The sequence below is a fragment of the Apteryx rowi genome, unplaced genomic scaffold (assembly GCF_003343035.1).
Source record: "Apteryx rowi isolate R43461 unplaced genomic scaffold, aptRow1 scaffold_63, whole genome shotgun sequence".
Lineage (NCBI taxonomy): Eukaryota > Metazoa > Chordata > Aves > Apterygiformes > Apterygidae > Apteryx > Apteryx rowi.
In genome coordinates this window covers 23,470-48,938 of record NW_020450905.1, presented here as the reverse complement: position 1 = coordinate 48,938, position 25,469 = coordinate 23,470, and the positions used below count along the sequence as shown (strand labels likewise).

Below are 25,469 nucleotides of genomic sequence, written 5' to 3'. Positions count from 1 at the left end.
TTTAAAATTGTAACCTTCATATCATCTGGATATATCTTGAAGGAGCCTGATGTCCATTCAGCACTGTCAGGCTTTTCCCCCAAATATCTTACTGAAGTGCTCAATACTACCAACTGTTATGGAAGATATTAATTATAGTATCTACTAAACTGGACAGAGTGAGCCAAAAAAATACCATTGTGAAATCCTGGCTCCTGATAAAGCCTCTGCTGCTGTCTGTGGGGCCAGACTTTCAAGATGACTTTACATCATGTTGGTTGATTATTTTAAAGGAGATTCTACGCACACTAATCTCAAAATGTGGAGATATCCAGTCTGCAAGTCAATTGAAGGATGTAGTTAAATAGTTGTGATACTTCAGTTATTACTGTTAAAATATGTAACTGCAGAGGCAGGAGCAATTTTGGTTTTGTGTTCCAGCATACTGTGTGCCCTGGCTACCCATATCATTTCTTCTTCTAGCTTTCTTAACTTAAGAGAAGTCAGTTTAGAATGAACCTGCTGCAACAGGGCATACAAGGGAAAAAAAGCTACAGCAAGTCTGCTTGCCACTTTTAATAAGTTAAATACAAAGTTAGAATAAAGAGAGTATCAAACAGTCCTGGCAGTTGCTAAATGCTGTTATGGAGAACAACATTTCAAAACTCAGAAAATGTGAAGATAAATGGTACAGTACCTCTGGACACACAATTCCTATTTAAATCACTGCAGAAAAAGGGCAAATTTGAAGACTAACGCCAACTATGTCACACCAAAAAAAAAAATCTTCCCAATGAATTACAGAAAAACACACCACCTTGTTTAACACTGCAGTTAGCCTTGTCACCCTTCCACAAGGGATGCAATCTTATATCTTTAACTTTACAGTACTTGGCAGGAGCTTTGCATATCCCCAGTCAGCTTCACCTCCGAGAAAAGGCTTTTTCAGTAGCAAGAACACAATAAAGAATAAGGTGAACTGAAAGTGAGAGAGCTCCCGATTCTCTTGCTATATGGATGCTCTTATTTCCTAAGAGTGCCATATTCTGCATTAGCCTAATCCATTCCTGAAAGCACTCAAAAAGTATCCATGAAAGGATTTAATCRGGAATAGCTATTCCAAAATAATTCTTTGTGTAGACAAGCCCCAGAACTGTATATAACACTTATTTACAGATGCAACCCAAGGAACTTATTTTCTTACAAAATCAGAATTATTCTGAAGATTGAATTAGGAAAAAAACTGGCCAAATTGCAACTGCAGGGCTCATGCCACAATCGTGGGATGCTGTTGGTTATATCTCAGAGTCCTCAAATACTAAGGACACTATATTCCAGGTTTCACACGAAAGTTTTAAGCGTGTTCTGCCATACCACCTAGAGGACAGTTCTCAGAACAGTCATACTGACTGGTGAGAGGCTTCTGAAAATTTTCAAGGGACAAATATTTTACAATTTTTATTTTGCTGTTGTTGTTCCAAGCTGTTTTCTAGTCTCATGTATTTAAATCCAACCTCATTTACTGGGGTCTGTACATATGTAGAATCCAATGAGGCACCCAAACCACAAAGGACAACATCAGTATACTTAGCACAATCTTTATTTACAAGTTATGTCCAGGCCCATTACTCTCCTAGGTTTATTGCCTCACCAGCAAAGTCCTGCCAGAGATAAACACCCCAGCAGATAAATAAAAATATTTATGCTGTTCAGGGAAAGCCTTATGCTCTGACAGTACAGCAACCTGGGAAGCTGCACAGAGGGGATTTTCTTCCCCACATGTGCTTTAAAGCTTTGTACATGCGCACCTTCCTTGCAGAACCTCAAAAGAGGTGAGTGGGCAGTGGGCCTATTTGAAGGCTTTGTACTAACCAGAGGGTGCTGCAGTGAGGGCACACCAAGTCCCTACCGTGGAGCTCAGCGACCTTTCCCAGCCTTAAGCTTTTATATTTGCTTCAGCCACTTGTTAGGATGAGACCTGGAAGCGGGCTCATGTGCTTCCCCCTCTCCTCCGCACTCTCGTTTCCACAGGAAGGAAACCCAGGTAGGTGTGTGGGGACAACAGGATCCAAAACTTGCTCCARCAGGCTCCAAGCTGGCTGATTGGGTAAGCTAGGTGAATGCACATGCCCACTTTCTGGATGTAGGAACTGGCTGGAGACCAGAAGATTATACAACTTAACTACCCCAACTTTTTTATTTTTTTAAACTTAGTCCTATAAGCAGAATAGAGACTGTAGAAGAGACAACTGTATTTTTCATTTGAGTATATTAATTCAAATGCATTCTTGTTTTCATTTTTGAAGTCTCAGCTGTATTAATTGCCAGCTGGTGATAATTAAAATATTTGCAAGTTCTTTCTTTCTAGTTCTACACACCTCTGAGCACAGGATCCAGTAAGCCAAGTGCAAGGCTTCGCTCTGCCTGATGAGAAGGTTTCCAGGTTGTCCACTACCACTGTAGGTAAGAGTCTGCTGTGGACATAAGCACACCAGTTCCTGTAGGAGATGGAAGGTAAATATAATCAAATATACAAACAGTATTTGCCAAAACATGATGAAGACATGATACTCAGAAAGATTAATCCCATAATTAAGGGATAGGAAAAGTTATGAAAATTAAGTTAATTTCCTCAAACTGCCATAGTAGTCTTGCCCGAGACATTTAGTCTTTCTGCTTCAGCTACCCACTAACAAAGAAAACAGCCAATCATTTTCTCCACCTCTGCATATTTATATTGCAAATCTAAATCTTTTTTTGTAAGTGTTTGTGGAGCACCAAGTACAAAGAGGCCTTTCTAGACTGCAGTAATAACAGGTCTTAAAGTACACCTACATTTCAGACCACAGAAACTGTTTCTTCACAATTCAAAGGAAGGTTTAATAATGTTTTCACACACCCATAACTACCCATCCTTCTATTTTATGGATAAACATTTCTACTCTTCCTCCCTTTCCCAGGAAAGGCTGAGTACATGTAGATTGCATGACTATTTTGCATTGCACTCTGAGGCCAAAGCCAGACCCAGCCAGAATGTGCCACAGCTCCATGCCAGTCTGTGTCCCTGGGAGTTGCCCCTTTCCCTCCTCCCAAAAAGAGGAGTCACATATGAGTCCACATATGTGGAAAGTAGTTGAATAGCTTTTTGTATATAAAATCCTTTTGGGTAGTAAACCTAAAACTGATCACAAAGAATTGCTGAAATCTCATGATACTGAACTTCCAACTAAATAAATGGCAGAAAAGGAAGTCATATAATGCAGAACAGTGCACAAAAAGACATCCTTGTGCATGCAGTATGACAACACCTAGATCAACTATAATCAGGAAAAAGGCTTTGGATCCATTGTGAGTATCTCTTTGAATGTGTCAACTTGATACTTTGCATTAGTCAAATCAGAAAGTCAACTGCTTGGAGTTATGAAGGAAGAACTAGGAAAAAAAMCAGAAACCATCGTTTCACTACATTAATTCCTTGTTTCTCTACAAGAACTTATGTTTAGCTCACATTTTGAATACAGAATGCAGTTTTCATCCCTGTATCCTAAAAAGAGGAAAAGATTCAAATTGAAAAGATAGAGACAGGTGAAAAAGAAAACTGAAGTACTAGAAAGCTTCTCTATGAGGAGTTATTAAGCAGTGCCTGACTCCTTCAACCTGGAAGGCTTGAGGAATGGGAAGTCATGGAGGTCATTATTCACTGTTTGCCATAACACAAGACCAAGAGGCACGAAAACAAAACAATCAGGTCTAAAATAAAAAGAAGAAAAATGTTTTTCATAAACTTCAACTGTGTGCCAAATTTGGATGTTTTGGAAGCCAAAATAGATACAAAAGAGCAATTGATTTCATGAAAGAAAGTGCCATTGGGGGTCTTTAACATAAAGACATAGGTATAATCTCTGGCTCTCACTAAGTCCCTCAGCTGCAGATTGGAGGGCACACTGAAGAAGGTATTATTGCATATTTGCCCCTCATCTCTCCCTCTCCCCCAACCATTTACTGATTTCTACTGACAGACCACTACTGGTCTAGCTATTCTTAGGGTTATACACAATTTCCTTCTTCATGCTTCTTCATGTACTTAGTTTTTGACTAGGCAACTAAGTGACAAGATTTGTAGGACTGGTGAACTTGCAAGTACTCTACATCAATACTTGTGTATGAGAACTGAAAGCTTGCCTTCCACTGTCATGCTTTGATCACACTACTTGCTTTCAGTTGTTGTACTTCCATAAGCATTTCATAATCAGGTAAGGAAATATATATATACACACATATTACCCAGCCGGCCCTAAAAAAAAAAATCAGTATTTTGCTATGGGCTGCTCACAGTGGAAATCAAAATAGTTTCAGACATTAGTTCCATTTACTTAATTAGCATTACTACAGATTTACACTGCTGCAAAATGAGAGCAATGTTTATCCCCAAGTGATAGCTTTTGCCTTCAGAGGTCCTACTGGTGCACTACCCGCATCAGATTCAGTAGTGTTTTACTTGGAAAAACCACTCCTAAGAAAACAGTAGGATAACCTAGCAAGTAAAATGTTAAGTGAAACCACTATACTGAACCTCTCAGTATTTCTGCTTCTAATATCATATTGTGGTGCTCCCTTACACACCACACTGTGTGATTGATGAATAATACAGTTCATGTGAGAGTTTTTGTTGCTGTTGAATCTCTTTGATCTGATCTCACCCACTGACTCTCCACTTCCTTGAGAGTTTTCATTAGGATAATATTTTTTTAATTGGGTATAAAGAGCCCATGCTTTTGTTTGATGCTTTCTTTATATTCTCTCCCCCCTGGCTACAGCCTTTTGTCTAAGTGTATAGATTAGAAACTATGAAAAAAAGGTTTGCCAAAGATTAAACTCAGCTCTAAACCACAAACTTAAAGATTAGGTTCTCTTCTCACCACCTCTGTGAGAGTCAGAAGGAACTCTGTGCCACTTTATGGTGTTATATACCCATAAAACAGGCAGAATCAAAAGGAGATTTATGCCTTTTGAGTTTCACAAGCAGATCATAAGGCTACTTAGAGCAGCACTGTGGTTGGGGCATATGGGTCAAATACAGTCTCCGGTAAGCCAAGAGCATAGACTAGTAATAGTAGTAACTAAACAATAATGATACCTTCAGTAAAGCATTGTCAACAGCTCAGCACACAAATCAGATGACAGTGAAAAAAGTGCAGGTAGTTTCATCCATTCCAGTGTATCTTTGCAGAGAATATAGGTACCTCCTCCCACTCAGCATTCATTCAGAACAGGACATGGTAAGGCACCTGCTGGGCTCTTAGTTTTTAGGAGCATGACCAGGAGCTCAGCTCTTCCAGATGGCTTTCATGCTGAGCACCAAGGAGCAGCAAAGGCAGGGCTTACCTCCTCAGGGAAGGCAAGCAGGAAGCCAATGGTGGCTACTACATAAGCCAGGTACTAACCTCACTGAGAGGGCACAGTCCCACAGCACCAGAGCCATGCAAGCAGAGCAGCATGATAACAACAACAGGTCCTATTAACAGCCCAGTGAGTATCAGGCAAAGGCCAGGCAACAAGCCAGGCCCAAGCCAGGCAAGCCAAACAACAACTCAGGAACAAGGCTAAAGACAGATACCCCTACAACATAGCTCACACAGGAAGCAAAGGCCCAGGCCTGGGTTTAAATAGAGCCCCTGAGCAGGGGTGTGTGTGTGTGTGTGTGGGAGGCTCCAGGTGAGGCTGCTCAGGGCAATTAAGGCCTGTTTCTCACTATGGGCATCAGGCCTCCACCGTGTCATAGCTGTAGTGAGGATTCTACATATTCACACCTGAGAATAAAAACTATTTTTCTCTGAAGCACAGCAAAGAGGTTAAGAAAAAAAAGTCTCTCAGTGTATGAATAGGGTACTAAACATCTTCTCTTAACACATACAGAAATTGATACTGGGCCAGACTGACAGTGGTTTATTTAGGAGGAGCTCTGAGTAAAGGTGGTAGTTTGCTTATGATTTGAACTTGGTACAGAGGATGTAAAATCCAAATTTTTGAATAATTCTCAGGAATTAATCAACAATATGGAAAGTCTGATCAGAAGATGTCCGAAGTGATAACACCACCTCAAGCAGGTGGTGCTCTCACCTCTTGTACTGTAGGAAATTAGCTGTCTGGAAAATGAGGAACTAAAAGCTAGCACCTTGGGCAGTTAAGTTCCTTAACACGTCTGTGAATCAAGGTCCCCAAAATAGGAGTCAGATTTCAAAATCCGGAAGTAGTGGTTCATCCCAAACTGTAGTGAGCCAGTGCTGTGGTTAGGGCTTGAGCTCCTAGCTCCCTAACCTGTGCTCTACCCTCATGTGTAGGGCCCTACACCTCACCAAAGAAAGGGATAAAGCAAAGGAAATATAGCAATGTTATCAGTGCAGATCCTTTCTGTGCTGCATATTGTTTAGATATAATTTTTGATAACAGGATTCATTTTACATCTGAACAAATGTTATCAGTGAAAAGATAAAACAAAGAAAAAAAGACATAAAATGCTGTTGTAAAATACATGAAAGGCCTGGAATACAGGGAGTTTTTTTAAAAAAAATCTACTTTTAACATGTAAATTCACTAATTATCATAATGATTGAGAGTGGCTAACTTCAAGGTAACAGCTACAGGATCTTGCCCATTTGCAGATGTGCTCCAAAGGAAAAAAGCAATACAATGCACCCCCAATATACCAGTTAAGGCTTGCTGTTGTTTTTGGAAGATAGTTTGAACTCAGTCCTGATCTCCACCAAAAATTTAACTGAAATTGAACAGACTGTTTCTATTTAAAGTAGTTAGCTCGTTCTTAAGCTACATCAGTGCAATGTCTGAAGCTGTGGTTCTCTCATGGGCCGGCAACCTTTGATCAGACTAAATTGGAGAAAACATCCACAGCAAAAGAGCCCCTGATGTGATTCATAATTAGGTTTATGTTACCAATGAAATAAGCTCATTAAAAGATGTTATGAATGTAAATATAATTTTGAAATCAAATTGTCTGAAAAAATGTAGATTTGAAAATAGAAGATGAAATGTGGTGGAAAGACAATGACAGGCTGTGTTAATGTAAAGGCAGAATACAAGACAACTGTTTTGCATAACAGGAATTTAAACCTGAAAATCCTCTTTACTTTTCATGGAATAATATATTCCAGATTAACAACACGGGTTTCTAACATGTAGATTTTGTTGAGAGTTGCAGGAGCCTGTTATTTCTTTTGCATTGAGTCTGATTTCAATCAGGAAAGCTATATTTAAAAACAAAACAAAAAATCTTCACAACATTACAACAGCTTTCTCCACCCCGGAGAAAGCAGTGCAAGTCCCTGATTGGCATAAAGCCCATGTGACAGATTTCATACTTCTCTTGCATGTATTGGCCAGGAAAAATCACTGAGAGCAAAGAGCGGCATGAGTTTCCCTTGCAACTAAAACGTACGTCTACGCTGTCATATTAGCAGGCCAGAGTCCTGTGGGTTGTACGGCCATTACAACTTTGAAGTCTTGAGTAGCTCACAGGCTGYGGAGTCTGCACACATGGCTGGAGCAAAGGGCCTGCATTTGGGAAAATATTAATGAAACCTAAATGAGGTTTCACTAAAAGAAGCCTTTAAGCCTCTATATAGCTATAGGCGCCTACATGTCCTATATGGCTTTTTCAAATCTTGCGTTAATGCTCTACTATGCAAGTTTTCTTCTCTTCTGCTTACACCAGTCCTTTTTCCTTTTCCACAGAGAAAAGACTCCAGTGAAGCATTTCTTTATTCCTGTAGTTGGTGAGAAAATAGAAGGGATGCAGCTTGGATATAACTGTGAAACGAAAGCAGTTTCAGGGCAACTGTAAGCAAGGACTGCCCACGCTGCGTATCCCGCATGGTGACAAACCCACTGCCCAGTCTACACCAGCATGTACTAATAGAAATTTCCCTCAGTTGGAAAAAACTGATTTCTGAAAGTAAAAGACAAATTATTGGAGTGTTTCCCTGTATTTAGCTGATTCGTCTTAAGTGATTTACATTGACTTCATGATATAATGGTATATCCAGTGAGCTGTGCACATTTTTCACCTTCAGAAGGATGCGATTCCCGGAAAGAAGCACCTTCTTCTTCTGTGGGATAAAACCATGTGGCCAGCTGAAGTCTGCCTGCGATGCATAGCTAGTGGACGTAGGCCTAGAGCGGGCGCTGCGGGGCGCCGTGGGGCGCTGTGGGTCGCCGTGCGGGGCCCCGCGGCGGCGGCGGCGGCGGCGGCGCGGCGCTCCCCGGCAGGGCCGGCAGGTGGCGGCCCTTCCCCGCACAGGCGGGAAGCCGCCGTTAGCGGCCGTTAGGGCGCCGCGCGCGCCGCAGCGCCTGCGTAACCGGGGCCGCGGGGGGACATTTCCGGCTAGCGGCCGCGCCGCGAAGCCGCTTTCGCGCCAGGAGCCCGGGGGGGGCCGGGGCGGACGGGCTTTGCGGCTCCCTAAAATTCATGTATAGCGCGGGGCAGAGCCGCATCACTGCGCACCGCTTACTGACGCGAACAGTTCTGCTAAACTCCCAGGAATTTATTCGGGAGAGTAAAGGGCCTGGAAAAAAAAGGAAAGAACACAATAAATTTCAGTTCCAAAGCCTGAAGAAAAGGGGTGCTGTGACTTTTACCCATTATCCTTTTTTTTTTTTCTCAAAGGCAGGTCCTTCGTTCCTTTTTTTAAAGTAAAAATAACTGCTCTGGCTTTGCAAAATTGTGTCGTAAGGATATAGTAGCTTGCTGATAAAACTCTCCGGCGTATGACTGGATTGCTCTGAAGACCTTACTGTCAATGGAGATGTTTCCACTTACTTCAACAGGCTTTGAACCAGTCCCCTTATCACTATGATATCTGATGTTAATGAAAAGCAAAGTAGAGTTTACACTGTCATTGAAAAGTGATGGTTTTCTTGGGGAGAGACGGTGAGTGGAAGTTTCTGAGACTGCAGTGACCCCTCCCATAGCAGGTTTCCACTGTAARCAGTTCTTGGAGTACATTGCCAAGAAAAAAAAATCCACAAAACTGCCAACTACAGCCTATAGAGTGCCCATACGTGATTGCGTCCATATGCTTGTAAGCACCAACCGTGCTTTCGAGCAAGCCTTGTAAGCGGTCCTAAAGCCATACAAAAGGAACACCAGCGGCAGCCAAAACACAAAGGGTATAGATTTTGTTCTGTCCTTCTTACATTATCTCTGAAAATGGGTTATTTTTATCCATGAGTAAATTAGATCACTTGGCTTTTAATAGAAATTATATTGAATCAGCACAGCTGAACATCACTGAATCATGAATATGGCATTACTGTGTAGCGAAAGGAATACAAAAGGACCTGGAGCTAGAGCTTTTGTTGAAGTCAGCGCACGACTTGGTGGTCATGCCTCATTCAGATTATATGCAGTCGATGGGTATTTCATAGAATAGTTTATGAAATATTAAACCTGATTCTACATTTGCTTTCTCTTAGTGTTGTCCTTTATGCCCAGGCAAAGAGACTGTGGAAAGATGTTACAAGCATGTGGAGCAGGAGCCCTGCGAGGAGAGGCTGAGCGACTGGGCTCGTTCAGCCGGGAGCAGGTCGGCTTCGGGGGCACCTCACAGCAGCCCCCAGTCCCTATGAGGAGGCTTTGGAGAAGCTGGAGCCAGGCTCTTCGCAGCAGAGCACCAGAGACAACGGACATAAATTGAAGCAGGAGAGGTTCAGACCTGCTGTAAGGAAACACTGTATCCCCGTGAGGACAGCCAGGCTTTGGAAGGGGCCCAGAGAGGCTCTGCAGTCTCCGTCCTTGGAGGTTTTGGAGACACGACCGGACGAAGCCCTGAGCAACCTGGTCTGATCTCACAGCTGGCCCTGCTGTGAGCAGGAGGTTGGAGCAGAGACCTCCCGAGGTCCCTTCCAACCTGAATGATCCTGTGGTTCTGTGATCCTTTGATCTTTGCTTATATATATCTCTGTTGGGTGATACAATTCTTCTTCTGAATACAGTAGTTTAAGTGTATTCTTATATAAAAACATACACTGACGTGGTGTGGCAGAAATCCACAACTGTGAAAATCCAGAAATTGTTCCACTTTTTTAAGCTAGGATCCTTCCCAATCTGAAAGACTGTTATGCAAGGAACAGCATATAAGCATAGAATGAGTAAGGCCCTGAATTTAGGTTCTATAAAAGTACATTGCTGTGATTACTTTGAAAACATATATTTTCAGTTTGCTTTAAAATCCTGCCAAGTTTTGATGAGGAGAGATAATGTTGACTGGCATAATGTAAACACACAGATTAAAAGGACAGAAAGCACCCTTACGACTTTTTTGCTATTGCGTGGGAGACCAGATTTTGGTTTCAACAACTCTTTTTGAACTCCAATAGGTCACTAAGGAGACTTCTCACTTGTTTGATACTAGCAATATGGTAGCTTCTGTATCCTTAAATGAATATCAGACATCTTTCTAAAATATAAGCTCTAGTTCAAACAGAAATTGTAAACCTGAACCAAAATTGATTAATTTTCTATGTTCACTGCTCTGCTTCCTTTCATCTGAGATGTATGAATCTACTAATCTCAGCTGAAATAAAAATTAACCAATACTGTCTAGGAACTGACCATGAACAAAAGTGAAATTGAGAAATCTGTTTTCCATGCTGAATGGAATGAAAAAAAATGGACAGTCTCTGAAAAGTGTATTTGACTTGAAATATAGTGTAGCATGTGATGATAAAATGTATYATAGGATGTGTTTTTAGCCCTGATAATAGCTGACTTGTTGACATGGGAGTATCAGGTGTGGGGAGTTATACTGTTTGGATTGTGGGGTTTTTGCAGGATTCAGGGTCCTGACACTTTGTCCTGCCTATTCCAAAATACAAATTCTATTCTCATCATTCATTTCCTTTTTTTTTTTTTTGTATGTACAGCGCTGGAACTTTGGACTGTGAATGGCCTCTTTGTCCCATCCAAATTTTTATTTACTGTTGTGACCAATTGCATGTCCTGCCCTGTCCTGCAACATTAATTAACAATTTCCACTTATCTAGCATTTCACCAGTCTATTTTAGCATTAAAAAACTGTCTTGTTTCATACCAGATCAGCTCTTTCAGACCTTATTTCACAGAGCCTCTCAAAATAGTCTGAATTTCTCACAGATAGAATTTAAATTTTGAAAAGATATCCATTAGTCTGGTTTGAGAATCATCCAGTAAAACATATTTGAAAACCCAAACAGACTGCTTTTTAAAAAGGTCTTAAATTCAAGATTTTACTTCTGGAATATAAATGTATTTTCCATCATCTAATTGGTTCAGAGTATAAAATTCATTAAGCTAGTCCTGTTCTGGTTTACTGACACTGCTTCCCAGGTGACATTCAGTGGTACAGGTTTTCACTGTTTTGTTAGTCCTTTTCTAATCTACTGAAAAGGAGATTGCAATGTGGCAGTAATGACTTACCACTTTTGGAAATACTGACAACGTCAGAAAAAATCCCACCCCAATTCCAGGGATGAATGTCACTCCTCTTCAATCCCTGTTTATAGTGTTGTTTTGGGCAGCTTCTCTTTTCTTATTTAGCTTCATTAAATGGTTAAATTGCCTTGCCAGTTGCTTTGTACCTGATTTGCCACTTACTCATGCAGAGCTGTATCTTTACTCTGTCATTGATTGATTTCTATGGGGCTCTTGATCAAAAAGAATCTGAGCAAAAGTCCGTGAAATTCAAGGTGATTTTTCCCAGACCCCCCAGCAGGTTTTTCCTCATCACCTATGGAGTTACTTACCAGAAGTGTAATACAGAATACATGCTTTCAAATTTGGCAGTAGAAAAATTGTCTTTTGAGTCACATGCATTTTTAGTTAGCAACATAGATAATGCCTTTGCAAAACATATGGGGACACCTTGCTGCTGTTCTTTTCCTTGCCCCATCTATTCTAGGATTTAGWGTGTCAGTTTTCTAAAGTGTTAATTATATTCAGATTTGTGAGAATCCATATTCTGCATGCAAATTTGAGCAGATGTTTCTGGTGTACCCTAAAGAAAATGGTGCAAAGAATTTAATGTTTGCAGTGGCTGGGAACTAAATCCTAACACTGTGTCCAGTTTGTTATTGTAATCCTAATCTATGCAATGGGATGGAGAGACATCCTTCAACACAGGAAATTTCATCTGAACATGAGGAAAAACTTTTTCACTGTGAKGGTGACAGAGCACTGGAACAGGTTGCCCAGAGAGGTTGTGGAGTCTCCTTCTCTGGAGATATTCAAAACCCGCCTGGATGCAATCCTGTGCAATRTGCTCTAGGTGACCCTGCTTGAGCAGAGGGGTTGGACTAGACGATCTCCAGAGGTCCCTTCCARCCTCAACCATTCTGTGATTCTGTGATTCTGTGACATTAACAAGAAAGAAAAACAATCTGTTCTTAATCCTCGCTGCTCCCATGGTGCACCAACAAAGAGCAAGAGCAAAGATAAGCATAATAGTAATGCAGTAGTTAGTGTAATGAGAAGAATGAAAGCTTTTATTATTTTCATTAAAATTTTGTGGATTTAGGAAAGAAATTGTCAGCATAGTGGTGCCTTATCTGAATCTGATCAGAGGAAAATTAAATAATCACAGTCTAAGGAAGCTAAGAGAAAAGGTGCTGGAAGATTGATAAGTACCTTGCTAGCATCTCAGAAGTGGTTTGGATGGAGATGTGTTCCTGTTTTTTTTTTCCCTAGTGCTGTGTTTCCTATGCTATTGAAAATAGTCTGTCATGACTCTGCAGAGCCATCATTCCTGRAAGGTTGAGTATCAGAAAGCCAGAACTTTGGATTTTGTTATTTCCTGAATTTTTGTCTAGTTTTCAGATTTTATTATTATTATTTTCACCTGCAGTTCAAAATTATATGGATATCTGTTTACTGTTCTCTCCCTGAAAGATAAAAGATCCTAAGAATCTCTCTGGGAGGCCATGCAAGCTGGGTATGCCATCTCCTGCTGCAACTCCTTCAAAACCAGGTACTGGAATCATTTGTAATATGAACAGCATGTTGGAGCAAGTGGACCCTTAGTTCATTCTGTGCATGGGACTTCAGTGGTGGCAGAGATTTCCTCAATGCCTATTAGCACTGATATAAATGAAACCTCTGTGAATAGTACTGACCCTGTGCAGCTGTTGCRCCATACAAATATTGCTGTTCAGTGTGCTGTAGTACCTAATCTGTACAATGCAGCCTGGTTCTTTTGCTRCTTCACACCAGCACTCTTAGTAGCCCATTAACTGTTTTACGTCTGTGCTCAGCAGAAAACAGCACCAGTCTTTAAATACTTCCCTTAAAATTCTCTCTGGACACTTATATCTTGGTATCACACTACATGCATCATTATAGAACTACACAGTTATGTCTTTTGCCCGTTTCATTCTGTAGATGAAGTATCAATAGGAGTAGTGAATACCAGTACCTGGCTAAATGATTTGCTTTGGTCGTTAGGACTGCCATGGGAGTAACACTGTGTTCAGCTTATGTTCAACACGTTAAATTGTGGGCTAGTAGCCAAACTTCAAGAACCTGACACTGCTGGAAAAGAGGGTATCATTGCAAAGGTCTTCTGCACATGGCTGGAATACAACACTGGGAAAGCAAACACTGTTTGTCAAACTTCTGATGCTTAGCTACCAAAGCAACCTAAGTACTAGTGTAAGAGGTTMTTCCTTCCCGGCTCTAGTGAATATAACTAGTGAGGCAGAAACCTATGTCATGCATCACTTTTATTTATTGTAAATATACAACAGTGCAAAATCTTCAGAAATCCATTCAAGAATTGTCCTCTCTGCTCCATTACAAAGTGACATGATCAAAAGAGACTGTGAACCTGGAATTAACCAGGCAGCTAAATCAGGTTTCTCTCTGTCTTGTGCATTTGAACCATCTGCCGAGCCTAGCCATTGAATTTATTTTAACTGTACATTAGAAATTCTACCAAGCTGATAAAGGCAGAAGCAATTTCCAGGGAGCAATCCAGAGGTCTGGTCATGAGAATGAAATATTTCAGCACTCCCACAGCATGTGACAGCTAAGCAAATCTGTCCCTGGTGCTGAGATTATTAAACCCTTCTGTGCTTCATAATAAAATAGTATCACCTCACCACTGCCCAAGGTAATGGCAAGGGAAGTCCAGGAAGACCCTCAGTGGATTCATGATAATTGGAAAATTTGGAATATGCATATACTAAGAGGAAAAGAGTAATGCAGAGCTATCCAATAATGTGGAGATAGTGTGGTTAATTTACAACCTAAATGAATGCCTCATGGATTCAGGAGCTGCCTTGAATAGCAATTAATAAAATTGGGTTCAGAATGGAAGGATACGTGTACCAGTCTCAGGACTTAGCCTCAGACTTGCTCCACAGTCCCACTGTTATTTGAGCTGCTTTATATGGTAAAATACTGCAATATTTTCTTCTCCACAGACTGAAAAAAGTACGTATCTCACAGAAAGTCAATTGAAAAGTTTGTAGCATCAGTTTTCTTCTAAGATACCAAAGTGGTGCTCACATCTAAATTTACTGACCTTAGGAAAAACTCAAGTTAGGTTCTATCTCTGCTACTGAAACACAACTCCAGTTATCCAGCATTGCTTTAGCTCATACCCTTGACAGGAACACCCTCTGATTTAAAAGRCTAAATCTGGCTCTCACCCCTCCAGGTGTGGTCAAGTAGTCAGTCATTATAATAGGACAGGGGAGCTTTTTTAGGAGTTAATAGATTTCTCTGAAGTAATGTATTTCCTTACAAGGTCTACAAAAAATGAACCTACCAAGAAAATAATGAAAAACCAAAGAGTACTCAATTCACTCCTGCCTGAGGCTTCTCCATGCATCTCTTCTTCTAGGGGACATTCAGAAATTGGAAAGTACTATAAAGGAATAATTTTCCTCTATGGATAGTGAAACTTGCTGTTTCAGGATTTTCCTCAGAAGCAGAGGTTTAAAAAATGTGATAAGGTATGAATATAGGATATAGATAGCATGGAAATTTAGAGATGACAAACTAGAAATACTTAAAAAGTGGATTTGTTTGTAGAAACATAATCCTTGCATTTCAGAGCTCAAGTTAGACTCATTACTGGCAGTGAAGAAAGGAGTTTTTCTTCAGCTCAGGCTATCCCAGATTTGCTTACTATGAAACTTCTTACCCTTCTGAAGCTTTGGGTGCCGGCCCTCCCGGAAAATGGGATACCTAACCAGAGAGACCACTCTTCTGAGATGTTTTCATAGTATGTATGTTATGTTGCCGACAAATTAATATTAAAATGAATGTCTCAGTTAAAGAATCCATAACTTATGTCCTTATGTACCTATTCTAAGGTTGACTATAAAATTGTTCTAATTTACTGCAAAATAACAAGATTTCAAACTGCATTTTCATTCCAGTGAAGAATAAAGAAGACTTGAGTGTTTTTAAGAGAAATGGATATGCCTAATAGTGCTTAAAATATGAAATCAGAATGTGATATGGGAGGGGCTCAAAGCCAAGCTTTGCTTTATTTACAGCAGAATCTTCRATCCAGAGTCTTATAGCCCTAGTACATACACTCATCAGACTGCTGCCTGTTGCGCTATGTCTCTTTCTCTCTCTGCCCCCAGAAGGTCTCCTAAAACCTGAAAAGCCAACCTGAGACAAGCTTTTAAAATAAAGGCATAATCTTTTGCAAAATGGTTCTGTTTCAGTAGGAAAAAACCATCAATTTCTTCTGACAGTTCCAATAATCAGCCCATTTCTTTCAGTATCAGTGAAGTGAAACAGAAATTTGTCAGGGCCTCGAATGCCCTAATGGGCCTTAGTTGCCCTGACCAGCCTCGCCTGGACACCCCCTGCCCGGCCCAGGAGCCCCATTAAAGCTCAGGCCTAGGCTACATCGTAAGAGTGTAGGTCTTCAGTTCCAGCTATGCTGCAGCCGTGCCTGGTCACAGGCCCTGCTGATCCAGACCTCTGCCCCATGGGCTGGTGGCCCAGCCTCGCCTTGGCCTTGGCCCTGCTGTGTCACCACACACCTGCCTGGCCATCACGGGCCTGCGTCTGCTCTGACCCTGACTACTCTCACGGACCTGATCTAGACCCTGACTCGCTGGCCTGCCTTCCCAGCTTGACCCTGGCCCTGCCCCATCATCACAGGGGCACCCGGTCTTTGGGGCTCTGGGCTGCCCCTAGCCTGCCCTGCTCCCTCACTGGGGGTGGATGGGGTGGATGGGCCCTGGCTGGTGAGGACCTGCCCTGCCAGCACAGGGAGGCCCAACTAGAGAGCAGCTAGCCCTTGCTCTGCCCTGAARAGAGTATTTAAAACCACCAATCCAGTGTTTAATTTGTTTTCTGCATAGGATCATGGGTATCTTTTCTTACCAATTTATTTGAAAACTTTCTCTTTAATTCTATGTGTTTTTAATTCAGTTCTTGTACTGGTCTTCATACATAGCTTTGGAGTGGAACCTCTATCCAACTAAAATTATTGCTAACAGKGAGTGAATGCAATTGACTTTAAAAAGTTAGAAAAAATTATTTTAAAAATAAATATTTTTCAGATAAAGATTCTCTAAACCTRTATTTCCAAATCACACTCTTATGACATCTTCTCATGAATTTTGCCAAAAAAGAATGAATTTTAAAAAGAGATCCAGAAGAACTTTTTTTAATTTAGTCCTAGTATCCATGTGATATATATACATAATATTGTCCTTAGATAATCTAGGGTAGAGCTAACTGAGGGAATTCTCTTAGTAATTAACCTAGCAAAGCACACAACCTCTTTCAGAAGAAGGGTATTTGGGTAATTAAGCTTTACAATGGACACATATTTTTACCTTGTGGGTAATTTGATAGCCCTGGAGACAGAGTTATTCTCTCCACCAAAGTATGTGTATTACTTTTTTTTTTTTAATTTTAAATATATTTTTAAAAAGCACATTCTTTTCTTTCTCTCCCTCTCATCTGTCCCTGAACTCTCTCTATTGTTCCTTCTATACRGAACCTTTTGATATCAGCATCTCTGCCCATATGGTAGCACAATGGGTTGCCGTAAAGAATTAGAGTCATGCCGTTCCTACAAGGTCACTGGAAAATTCAGGTTAAAATGCAGATTATAACCAAAGAGTTGTCTCAATTCAAAGTAAAACCAAAAAGCAAATTGTGCTTCCAAATTTCCTCAGAGGTAGTACACTTTACAGCTATGAAATCTGTTCTCGGGCATTAAATGAGTAAAGCTCAAAGAAAGCTGTGTGTCTTTATGGGAAGTTTTATAGCATCACTTTCAGTCTATTTGCAATAAAGATGCACAATTAAAAACAGAAAACTCCCTGGAAATGGATTTAGTGTGTTGGCAATAACACCTGCACATAATAAATAAAAACACGTGCTTTTATGCATAGTTTCTTGGCAGTAACTTTCCAGGTGTGCTGCAGTAGTGATCAATAACATTGAGCACACCAGATTTGGCATTTTTTTTCATGACTTTGCTGAAAAAGAGTCACATGAGACTTTATTATTCATCCAGGTCTAGTCCATAGAGAAAGGGAGACAGAATAGTAGAGTGACTTACTTAAGTTAGTCTAGGTCAGTGGCAAAACTGGAAGAACAGCTCAAGTCACCTTACATGACTTCAAAAGCACTTGTATGCAGTAGGAAGATTATATCTGTAATGCACAAGAACTGTAGAAACTTGCTACAGAGAGGCAATGCAGCCTAGCAGTTTGAGAGAGYGTGGGGATTCAGCATTGCTTTACGCTGGGGTTGCATGCTGCTACACATAACTATCTTCAGTATCTAATCCTAGCTTTATTTCAAACTTGCTACATGAACTTGAGCAAAATAAGACCCTTATGCATGTTGCACAGCAGGTTATTCCTCAACCACTCAGAAACAAGGTGCTAAACAATACAAGAACTGATTATTTTTTTTCTCTGCAATCACAACTAAATCGTATTGCAATAAGTAAAATATGAAAGCTTATTCACCGAAGACTGTTTTCCCTGCCACACACACTTTCTATAGTTATATGTACAAGGTAGAAGCAATACCTACCAATTCACAGTTGTTCTGAAGACTAATTTGACTGGAATACTATTCATGGCAAAAGCTGAGAAAGCTGAAGACTCTAGGGTTAGACTTTCAGTTAAATAGAGATGCAGTTTTAAGATCTCACAAATAAAGAGAATCCATTTAATTTAGATTACCTCAGACACCCAGTCAAACACTATGGTAAGGTGTTGTCACAAATAACATTCATTTCTTAAGTATTCCAGGAAAGCTGTCTGGGAAAGACAGCTGCTTACTCTGTGGTATGTCTTTTAAGCCGAGGCAAAGAACTCCTGTCCTTGGGGTCTCTGTGGCATCACTTCACCTTAAGCGTGATTCAAAACACATTCATGTCAATGGGAATCTTTTCTTTGACTTGAAGGAGAATTAGTTAATACCCAGAAATAGCAACATAATTGTAGGAGTATTTCTAGGGGATGTTCTATTTTTTGTGTGTGTGAATTTAAGAAGGGAAAAGAAAAAGTTTCTCCTAACTTTTGGATGCTAGCATTTGGACAAGTTGTATCAAAACAAGAAATCTATGTTCTGAAAGCCCCCTAACCATAAATACTACGGAAAAATACCAAAGCCTTGGGTCTTCCATTTTATATCAGTATCCAAATAGATATCAGCAATTAGTGAACTTTGCGACATCTCCAAGGTGATTAAGTATTRACATCCCCATTTAGAGGTGAAGACATAGGAGCACAAAGAGGATAACTGACTATTCCAGACCCATAAAACTAGACAGGACAACTTGATATTCCCTGTTAAGCACAGCTATTAGGTATCAAGTTATACAATTCTGAATGCACACCATCCTGCAACACCCCTTTTGATAATAATAATAGTGTTTCTAATTGTCAGACATTGATATACTTTGTGTTTAATTGTTTACTTTTCTRTTTAATGGGAATTTTACAATTTTTAATAGGTTCCAAATGAAATTGTGTATTTGCAGTTTCTTTTACCACAAGAAAGAAAAGTAAAGTTTATTGGGCATAAAACAGGAGGTATCTCTTCTAGTCCTTTCCTRCTCATACATGGTAATGACTTTCCCATTGACTTTGAGATGACTACTGAGAGGAATTAAATATTTCAGCCTTTATTCTGTTACAACTGTATGGCTGTGAATGAGTAAATATTGCAGGTTTGGTCCCTTGCTTGTTTTTTTTTGATGGTCTTCCTTAAGCTCAGAAACCAGTTTTACTGAAATTACTAGGAGTTTTGCAGGTTTGGTCCCTTGCTTGTTTTTTTTGATGGTCTTCCTTAAGCTCAGAAACCAGTTTTACTGAAATTACTAGGAGTTTTGCCAATTATTTAACTGGGACAAGAAAATAACCAATAGCCTTCCTAAGCTGTATATAAGAGAGAAAATATGTAACTTTGCTTACTTTCCTCTGGTAGTTTCAAAGCCAGATGCTTTGAAGCTGGCATCCTGCTGGGTGCTGGTGATATCAGTGCTGTGGGCTGACTGCTTGAGAGATCTGTTCCCTGCAGCTGAATCCTGACTTCTAGTGACCTCTTGCAAGAGAGGGGCCTTTCTAGGATTGCTCTGTAGAGATGTTCCATTGCTGCTAGATGAGCTTCCGATCTTATCCTTGTCAGTGTCACTGTGTCCATTTGACTGGCTTGTAGGAGTAGAGGTTGTAGGACTGGAGGTTTTCTTCACTGCTTTCTGTCCCAGAGTCTTGCCCAAAGGCRCAAAAGTGGATCCTTGTAATATACTTTCTTTGGCAGCTTGGATCTCAGAATGGGGAGACCCCACAATTGTCACTGGGTTTACAGAGCCATGCATTGCAGTAGGAGCTGGAGTCAAGTCTGAGGGACTTGTCTGGGTTTCACCAACCAGGGCTGTGGTCCAGAGCTTGCGTGGAGTATTAGCTCCACCACTCCAACTCTGTAAGTGTAATAGAAGCAGTAAWATTACCTCCTTCATTCTGCTGGTCTGTAAAGGCTGCAAGATATCTCACATGTATTCCCAGAGCAAGGACCCTGCTGCTTCTTCCTTCTCCTGAGCTGCTGCTCACACACTGAGCCTACCCAGAGAATGCCCTGCCGGGTTTTATTTTTTTAGAAAGGAAACAGGTTTTGGTGTTTCAAAACTGAATGAGGAAGCAGGGTTTCCTGTTTCTGTGGATTTCTCTGCAACCTGTGACCCCTTGGAGAGCAGGAACCTGGCAGCCTTTGTGGGAGGAAAAAGGGAGTTTCTGCAGAAGCCACAGGATAAAGATTAATGGCACAATAGAAATGTGGAAAAATATGTACAGTGAAGTAATCCTGAGGGATCAAAATTGAAATTATTAGGTAATTTTCYTTTCATATATATGTGTACAGAGAACAGAAGTGACTTGTCACATGTGACCTTTGGATAGTTCATGCTTATGACCTTGTTATTGAAAAAKGACCTGACAAATCTGGTGTGCTACATAAAGTTCAAGGTTTGCTGTGTCTCCTATTTTATTTTGACTGCTTAAGTACACTGTTGCCACAAGTGGGGAAATCTTGAGGAAGAGATTCTCATTTTATTCATCATTATACTTCATGCTTTTGAATGTATTCACTTATGTATATATATCTACCTGCTTTTTATGCTACAGCTTATGCCTATAGCATTGCTCTGAAAGTTCAAAACACTTTGAATGCTATTACTTGAGAAATATTGGACTCAAGTCCTGAGCTAATGCTGCATTCCAGTGGTATGTTCAGAGCCTTCACTTCCTATTCAGCTATTAATTTTACTCTCCTTCCAACTGGAAGAAGAGATAATTTCCTATTGTACAGTTTAAAAATAAAAAACTGTCTTTGGCAGAGGAAGTGTTTTTAGGTGAGACTATTTATCTATTTTTAATTGATAATGTTGTCAAGGRTCCACGTGATATTGATTATATTGCTAGCAGTAGTAAGGACCTTTACCACAAGGAAGGATAGTCCTGTGCTCAGCTGCCAGCATCTGTGTTGGCCCTAGACTTGCTGGAGACRCCTTTGGTAATTTTGCTGGATTGCTCTACAGCATGTGTACCCCATCCACACATTATAATACTCTCTGTCCTTCTTGACTCTTTTGCCTAGTTGAATTAGGTTGAGAAACCTTCACAGGTAGAGAAACTGTCATTTACATGTCCATGTGTAGGTGTCTACATATAAAGTAGGTTTCTAAGCAACCCTGAAGTCAACACAAATGTAATCACGGGAGTCTGAGGGCTCTTCAGATGACTAAATGGAGATGTCTATTTTAGGATGATYTAAACAGCTTGTTAGACTCACTGGCTTATTGACTATCTTGACTAGGGGCTCAGTTAGATGTGTCTAGTGTCGTTTGAGATCCCCAAGATATGAGGGACATCTATATGGGCCTGGCAGAGATGGCATATGRTCTATGGGAAACACATGCCCTTCTGGAGGGGCTGGTGGCAGGATAYTTGAGGGCATTTCAGGTGATGTTAGAAGCTTACGTAGGAGCAACTGAATCCCATCCTTGATTTCCATTTTCTGTAATGGGAGTTTAGACACCTATTTCACATGCAGACCTCTAAATTCAGATGTCTAAATCTGCTATCTGACTTCCACCCATAGATAAGAGTGGGAGGAATATCCTGAATCACTGAGTMCATCACTTCCCTTTTATTGCATATTCTAAATTCCTGCAACGTCCTTCATAAACCTTTCAAGCTTGATCTTAAAATTAAGGTTGTTTTGGGATTTTTTTTTCCTACTTCTACTTCTGAGTTGTTTCAGTACCTCACAGGGCATGAAATTCTCTTCCCAACAGAGGCTAAGTAATATAAGGCGCTGTTCTAAGACAGTATTAATTGCAGTCTAAACACTATATTGTGAGCTTTACATGCAAAAATGATCTAGGGGAGATGTATACTCAGTATAAGGAGTGAAAATAATTTTTTTTCCACCACAAGGGTAGACAAACACTACAGCAGGTTGGTCAGAGAGGCTGCGGGATCTCCATGCTTGGGGATACTCAAAACTCAGCTTGCAAGACCCTGAGCAACRTGATCTAAGCTGGCCCTGCTTTGAGTGGGGAGTTGGACCAGGTGACTGACTGACTTTGGGATGTCCCTTCCAAACTTTATTTTCTAGGAAATTATGCTTAGCAGCTGCAATGATAAATAGTGCAGTCAGGAAAGAGAAAAGGAATCTTTTCTCCTCTACTCACATTCCCCAGCTTTCTGAGACTAAGGAGAGCTAGTTTCTTGTAAGGGAAGGAGAGGAGAAAGGTCATTGCCCAAGGAATTGCATAGAGAAATGTAATGTGAAGTTTTAAAGCAGTGACAAATCAGTGACAGAATAGACCTGTCAGGARCAGAATAGATCTGACAGAGTATTGTTGATCTCTTCAGACTGTCTCTAGCTGCTGACACAAGGGCTGCATTCAGGACTATGGACAATGCATGTATGAAAGCAAATATACRCACATGGGAACAGAACAGCATCTCCTGGGCATGCTATGTGTTATTTGGGAAGCAAACGGAAGCAACAAGGGAAGCAAAATCCTCATTCCAGGAAAATCTGGTGAATAACAGCAACACTATGGAAAAGCTGGTAAATGACTTGCCCAAATAAGTGTTCCTGAGAAGACATTTTCAAGAAAAACATGGAGGATAAAACACTAATTCTTATTGCAGTCAAGTAAATCAGTGTGATAGCTGTTCCTGTTCTGAGACGCTTGGATAAGTTTCTGGCTTTCAGTTCCCAGATGACAGTGTGGCCCTTTAGATGTGCTAGTGGGCTGGGTTTTCCATTTGTTATTATTTTACTTTTCTGTTTTATTGTCTCTGTAATTTGTAGGATTTTACTGTGCAAGTAAAACAGCTGCCATTTTGTGATATAACATGATAGAGCAGAAATACAGTTGTGTTTCCTTTARGAGAATTTATTTCCTCTCTTTTTCCTCATTCATACTGAAAATCTGTAAATGCCCTTTGTATGTAGAAGGACAYAGGAGACAGTCTGATGAGCAATCTCATTTAAAGGCTAATATAAGCTATTTCCTGAGAGCGCTTTTCTTTTTGATCTCTATATTTGAGATTTTGAATTAATACTATTACCTGAATTAGTGGTTGTCACCTGATATTTTTAGAAATGTCACAATAAAATGAGAGGTAAATTAGTTTTGACCATTTTTGAATATTAAATGTAAGATRGCTTTAAAAAAATTGCAACGGCTGCACTCTGTGCTTATTTATACAATCAGAGCACCTAATAACAAACAAAGCTTGKATTCTGTTCTGAGTTACTCCACTACAAGTGTTAATTATGCCTCTAAAGTCAGTGGACCAAATGCAGATTTCCACCAGTGCAAAGAAGAACAGTGTAGCAGAATCTGGSTTTTGGTGATTGGTAGATTTCATTACAAAAATGCTTATTTCCTTGTCTGAATACTCTTATATGAAAACTTATTGTCAAGTTAATTTTATTAACGCATGTCTAGGCTGTTGATTAAAAGATAAAATTGGGTGAACCGATTTTATTTTGAAAATTTTGGGGACTGTAAGAAACTCTGGGTATCACTTTTCAGATTGTTGCATGCTGGAAAAAGGAAAAGATAAKTACTTGGATGCATTTAGTAAAACTTAGGTGGAAATAGGTTCAAAATTATCCTGAAAACTCCCACTCAATCTGCTACTTACTCCCATATGTATATATCCATTAATGCCAAWTTTTTTTTTATTAGTTGTGTTTAAATGTTACTAAAATCCCTGCACATTGGGCTGGCCTCATGGACTTCTACTGTAAAATTCAGAAACTGACCTTGGAGCAGGAGCTGGACCTCAAGTTCTCAGTCTCTAGTAAGTGCCCCGTCACCGTGTCTACTCATGCTTGCTGTTGTATGCATATTCTTTCACTCAATGAATCCTGGCTGTTACATRTATTGGCATATTCAGCAGGAGGGATGGAAAGTCTCTCCATCTCCCGTGATAGCATAGGATGGTACTAGAAGCATTTTGCTGGGAGGTGGAAGACATGGTCTGAAGATGCAGCTGAACTCCTGGTGGGCATTCAAATTAGCAGGATACATTATATATAAGAGCAGTACCCTTCTCCTTGTGAAAGAGCCATCCCTGTTTGGTTTTCTGGAAGAAAGAGAATACCACTTATCTGTAGGGTCACAGCTATGGCTCTTCAGATGAGGAAGGCACTTTACTGAAGCCTGAGCAAGCTGAGAAAAGGCTGGGATTATAGATACACTTCTGTACTTAGCAACTGCTAAAYGCTGCACACTCAATGTTGTGACTTAGACCAATCTCCACTTAGCTCATGGGCTGGTTTGAATTTTCTCTGGAGACTTTTGACTCCCTCCACGCCCAGCAAAGGGAGCCTAAGGTTTGCTCTCCTCTGCAGTTATCAACTGAACAACCACTTTGGCAGAGCTACTATTGATTCACCAAATTATTCCATGAACTGTTTATAAGCTCGTGTCTGCTACACTGCCACACCCTGTCTTACCACTCTCTCTCATCCTCCTTCTTTGGAGTTGCCAGTAGTGAAGCTGTTCCCTGTCTTAATCAGAGCAGTTTGAAGCTATCTGGAAGCCACAGGGGCCAAGGGGCCTGGAACTATCCAGGCCCAGAASTGTGCAGCCATATCATTCTCTCTAGCTACGCTGGCAGCTAAAACAACAGCTGTAAAAYGCTGCTCAAGCCATTGGATGTATGCCTGCTTAGCACCTAGTGTGGCAAGAAATATGGGTCAAAAATGTGAGTTTCTGTGTGAGAGATCTGCTACTGAATAGTGTTTTATTCCTCTTTCRTGCCTATTGCTGAAAGAATTTGGCTTTCCCTTGCCTCAGATAAACCACACTAAGCTGAGCTGRTACAGTGGATGAGTTACTTTGCTTTCTTCTGTCATATACAGATTCTTAAAATAGGATAAGGARGCATTAAGGATATGACATTAGCTACGTTGGGATCAGAAAGAAATAACTTTGTTTTTAAAAATAAYTTTTTAAAACAAGTTCTCTTGTGGATACTAATATAGCCATTCTGCCATGTTGAAGAAAATTTTTGTCAACTYGGACTTAAATAAAGATCTCTAATAYCCCTCAACAGGAGAAGAGAAATGAAAGTTTCTTCTCCTCATAACATTCCCTGTAGGCCCTCAAAGCATACCCAAGGCTTCTGAGAAACTTTGAATTTCCATATTTAATTTTATTTATTTAAAGTTAACAGCCCATATCCAATGCATATGGCTGGTAAGTATGAATTAAAGGGGCACAACAGAAGAGTCATGTTCATGCTGTCATGTTCAAAGTGGCTGCATTTTACTRATTATAACCATTGTGTGCTCAGACAATAATACTACTTCATAAAAATTAATGTAGTAAATTCAAATTGTACATCTAAAATAGGATTTGAWGAATTAAATAATGTTTTCTTTAATTTTGTTTTCATTGCATAAACACAGACCA

General features: G+C 40.3%; 1 protein-coding gene across 1 annotated transcript in view; it reads right to left on the bottom strand.

The window, feature by feature from the left end:
• MMRN1 (multimerin 1) overlaps window positions 1–19,985 on the bottom strand; it is a 45,904-nt gene extending 25,919 nt beyond the window's left edge. The window contains exons 1-2 of the mRNA XM_026084205.1: window positions 19,441–19,985; window positions 2,358–2,477 (exon numbers count right to left, since the gene is read on the bottom strand). Of these exons, the coding sequence (XP_025939990.1) occupies window positions 2,358–2,477; window positions 19,441–19,985 (665 nt within the window). The remainder of the gene's footprint in view (window positions 1–2,357; window positions 2,478–19,440) is intronic.
• Window positions 19,986–25,469: the final 5,484 nt, after the last annotated feature.